The following is a 4,081-nucleotide window of genomic DNA, read 5'->3' as shown; positions in this document are numbered from 1 at the left end:
ATTTAAATATGTGTCCAGAGTTTGTATCCATTTTATATATACAAAAACTTATTGATCATCGGTACATCAAATAAAATTTTGATCTGCAACAAATTATTGGTTGAACTATCGAATTTAGGAATACTAGAATAAAAAATTAATGCATCTAAACTTTTTCTTTTTTTAGGTATAGGAAATGCATCTAATTTTTTTTTTTTTTAATTTGGTCTTGAAATGCATCTAACTTGTAAACCCCTAATATATACCGACTAATTTAAACGAATTCAGCAACCCTAAAACAGGCCCATAAGGAGTCGGGTCGACCCTTTAAACCGAGAGGTCTCAAACTTGTGCCGCCGCTTCGTAACTTAACTAACGAGATCTTGGCTCATCGTTGGGGTTCAAATCTGCGCCAGATAAGCACAACAACGGGGACACAAACGGAATCTACTTCACAAATTCGAGGGCAATTACGTCAAAGTACCAAATTAGGTTCTACTATATATATCCCTCTAACCCTTATCACTCATTCTCACTTTGCTCCCATACACTCTTCTCTCTTACTTGCGGCTAGGGTTTTTCGCGCATCTAGCCCTTCCAAGGTTCGATCTCTCGTTCTCTCTTATTTACCTTCTTTGATTTGCGCTATTCTTGTTTCAGTGATGTGATGTGATTCTGCATGCGATAGGCAATTCTCGGTTTTCATGTTTCATGTTTTTTCTCACAAATCATGATTTTTCAATTGATTTATATGTTTCGCTATTTTTTTTTGTTATTTTTGTATTGTTTAGCTTCAGTTATTTTGTTTTAACGGATTTTGATTTCTGTCTTACTTATATTGAGGCTTTAAATGAATTGGCTTAGATTTATGACCTTGTTTAATTGAAAACGGTAGCGAAACACCTTTGAAAAATCATTTATATTTTACGTTTCGATTTTTTCCTGGTTATCTCTCTATAGATCTGTTGCGTTTTCTTTGAATAACATGTTTCTATCTTTTAAATCTATAGAGAACTAATTATGAGATCTTATTTTATTCGCCCGATCTGATGAAACTTTCTGTGTCTGCTTTATTTCTATTATTGTGTAGATATCGTGGTCTTAAATTTGTTTGAAGTTATTTCAAAGAGCATATTAGGATTTGTTTAGGTTTTTTCTGGTTTTGGTTTGTTTATCATGTGTTGAAGATTGTTCCGAATACACATCTCACGGATCTATTTTATTTGCAGATCTTTGTTCGGAATCATGGGTAAAGAGAAGACTCACATCAACATTGTGGTCATTGGCCACGTCGACTCAGGAAAGTCGACCACCACCGGTCACTTGATCTACAAGTTGGGAGGTATTGACAAGCGTGTGATCGAAAGATTCGAGAAGGAAGCTGCTGAGATGAACAAGAGGTCCTTCAAGTATGCCTGGGTGCTCGACAAGCTCAAGGCCGAGCGTGAAAGAGGTATCACCATCGATATTGCCTTGTGGAAGTTCGAGACCACCAAATACTACTGCACTGTCATTGATGCTCCCGGACACAGGGATTTCATCAAGAACATGATTACTGGAACTTCCCAGGCCGACTGTGCTGTTCTCATCATCGATTCCACCACTGGTGGTTTTGAAGCTGGTATCTCGAAGGATGGTCAGACCCGTGAGCACGCTCTCCTTGCTTTCACCCTTGGTGTCAAGCAGATGATTTGCTGTTGCAACAAGGTGAGATGATTAAACAGAATATGAGTTGATTGTCCTTTTCTGATTACTTATTCATTTTCTAATGCTAGCTTTTCTGTGCTATAGATGGATGCCACCACACCCAAGTACTCCAAGGCCCGTTATGATGAAATCGTGAAGGAAGTCTCATCCTACTTGAAGAAGGTCGGATACAACCCAGACAAAATCGCATTTGTTCCCATCTCTGGTTTTGAGGGAGACAACATGATTGAGAGGTCTACAAACCTCGACTGGTACAAGGGACCAACCCTTCTTGAGGCCCTTGACCAGATCAATGAGCCAAAGAGGCCATCAGACAAGCCCCTCCGTCTACCTCTTCAGGATGTGTACAAGATTGGAGGTATTGGAACTGTGCCAGTGGGACGTGTTGAGACAGGTGTCTTGAAGCCCGGTATGGTTGTGACCTTTGGACCTACTGGACTGACAACTGAAGTTAAGTCTGTTGAGATGCACCACGAAGCTCTTACAGAGGCCCTCCCCGGTGACAATGTTGGGTTCAACGTCAAGAATGTTGCAGTGAAGGATCTCAAGCGTGGTTTTGTTGCCTCAAACTCCAAGGATGACCCTGCCAAGGAGGCTGCTAACTTCACCTCCCAAGTCATCATCATGAACCACCCTGGCCAGATCGGAAATGGCTATGCGCCAGTGCTTGATTGCCACACCTCCCACATTGCTGTCAAGTTTGCTGAGCTCGTGACCAAGATTGACAGGCGATCTGGTAAGGAGCTTGAGAAGGAGCCCAAGTTCTTGAAGAATGGTGATGCAGGTCTTGTTAAGATGATTCCCACCAAGCCCATGGTTGTGGAAACCTTCTCTGAGTACCCACCTCTTGGTCGTTTTGCCGTCAGGGACATGCGTCAAACTGTGGCTGTGGGAGTTATCAAGAATGTGGAGAAGAAGGATGCTACCGGAGCCAAGGTCACTAAGGCTGCCCAGAAGAAGAAGTGAATATTGCAGGGCTGTTCATCTGTGCAAGGGTACCAGCATCATCTCTTCAATAAGTATTTATCCCTTGTTCGAAGCTTCTGTTCTCCTTGTTTAGGAAGCGTGTTGGTCGGAGCTAGTTACAGGTCTCCACCGTCGTCCCGCAACTTTTGTTCCCAGAACTGGGTTCTTGATCGACGGTGGCAAGATGAGGCTTTTTTGTTTTTGTTATGAATTTTATTTTCTGCGGACTTTTATATTTTTATGGTCTTTCTGAGGATACTTTAAATTTTGTGTAAACTGTGCAGTGAATTTTAGGATTAGTCCTACACTGCTTATTTGTATTTTAAATACCAACTCTTAATTATGTTTTATTGTGTCTAATTGTGTTTATCTTCATATTCGATTTTCTTAATATTGCGAATGGTAGTTATTTGGGATTAAAATTGTTATATTTTTTAATGGGTTCCTTTTTGGTAGTCTTAATTAATCGTATAGTACATCTTTCCTCGTAAATAAATTTTACTATTAATACATTTTCGAAAAATGATATCACAATATACTATAAATCGGTTATTATTCTTAATTGCGTCTAAATTTGTTTTATAAATTTGTTTTATAACACCAATAGATCGATGTGTTAGAACTTTGAACTTAGACATTATCTGCTTCTTGAGCTAATATTTATAACAATAGATTATAATAAAACGGGTAAGGGTAATCTCCGACTTCCCAATGTAAACATAATATTATTCATTAAAATGTAGCTTTAATTGGAAATGTATAATATTTTTGTTTACAAATTAATGTTTAAATTAAATTTCGAGGTTCATAAATATTAATATTTGATACCGTATTAGATTTTACTTATCTATTGCTGGGTTTGTTGGTGTTACGGAAGTTATTTTTTTTTATTATTTATTTTGACGTAATTTTAACCCTTTCCACTTACCACATTTGAGTCGGAGGATTTATCCATTCAGCCAAATGAATCTAATCTAATTACCTATATATAAATAAGTTATTTATATAAAATATATATTAAAATACATAATATATATTGAAAATATAAAAAATATATTTATATAAAAAAATATATATTTATATATAAATATATAAGTTAATTTGATAAGTTATAATTATAATATATAATATTTTTTTAAAAATATATAATACTCTTTTTTAAAAAATATTATAAGTATTAATTAAATAAATATTAACTCTATTATATTTTATTTCAATAATTTACTTTATAATTTATAATTTAAAATTTGTTATTTTTTAATTTTTAATAGCAGGTTAATTTTCAAACGTGCACCCTTTATCTTTTTGGTGACATTAGCATTCCTTATTTCTATGTACCAATTCATCTCATTGTTTACACAGATTTTTTTTGTTGTTTATTTTAAATTCTAATGTATAAACTAAGAATGTTATCTGTTTCATCTTATTT

The 4,081-nt window shown here is 35.7% G+C and overlaps 1 protein-coding gene across 1 annotated transcript; it reads left to right on the top strand.

The window, feature by feature from the left end:
- Positions 1-315: 315 nt before the first annotated feature.
- On the top strand, positions 316-3,012 carry LOC112775674 (elongation factor 1-alpha). The gene is made up of 3 exons (XM_025819478.3): positions 316-581; positions 1,209-1,686; positions 1,771-3,012. Exons 2-3 carry the CDS (start codon positions 1,225-1,227, stop codon positions 2,650-2,652), a joined length of 1,344 nt encoding a protein of 447 aa, XP_025675263.1. The 5' UTR covers positions 316-581; positions 1,209-1,224; the 3' UTR covers positions 2,653-3,012.
- The last annotated feature ends 1,069 nt before the right edge of the window (positions 3,013-4,081 follow it).

The sequence above is a fragment of the Arachis hypogaea genome, chromosome 19, assembly GCF_003086295.3.
Source record: "Arachis hypogaea cultivar Tifrunner chromosome 19, arahy.Tifrunner.gnm2.J5K5, whole genome shotgun sequence".
In the NCBI taxonomy this organism is placed as follows: domain Eukaryota; kingdom Viridiplantae; phylum Streptophyta; class Magnoliopsida; order Fabales; family Fabaceae; genus Arachis; species Arachis hypogaea.
The sequence above is the reverse complement of the archived record's forward strand: the minus strand, read 5'-3'. Positions and strand labels throughout refer to the sequence as shown.

Bases quoted from the DNA above. Each gene is read 5' to 3' on its own strand.
- LOC112775674 (XM_025819478.3), top strand. From the start codon at position 1,225: ATGGGTAAAGAGAAGACTCACATCAACATTGTGGTCATTGGCCACGTC. The intron at 1,687-1,770 runs GTGAGATGATTA...TCTGTGCTATAG, and splicing joins TGATTTGCTGTTGCAACAAG to ATGGATGCCACCACACCCAA.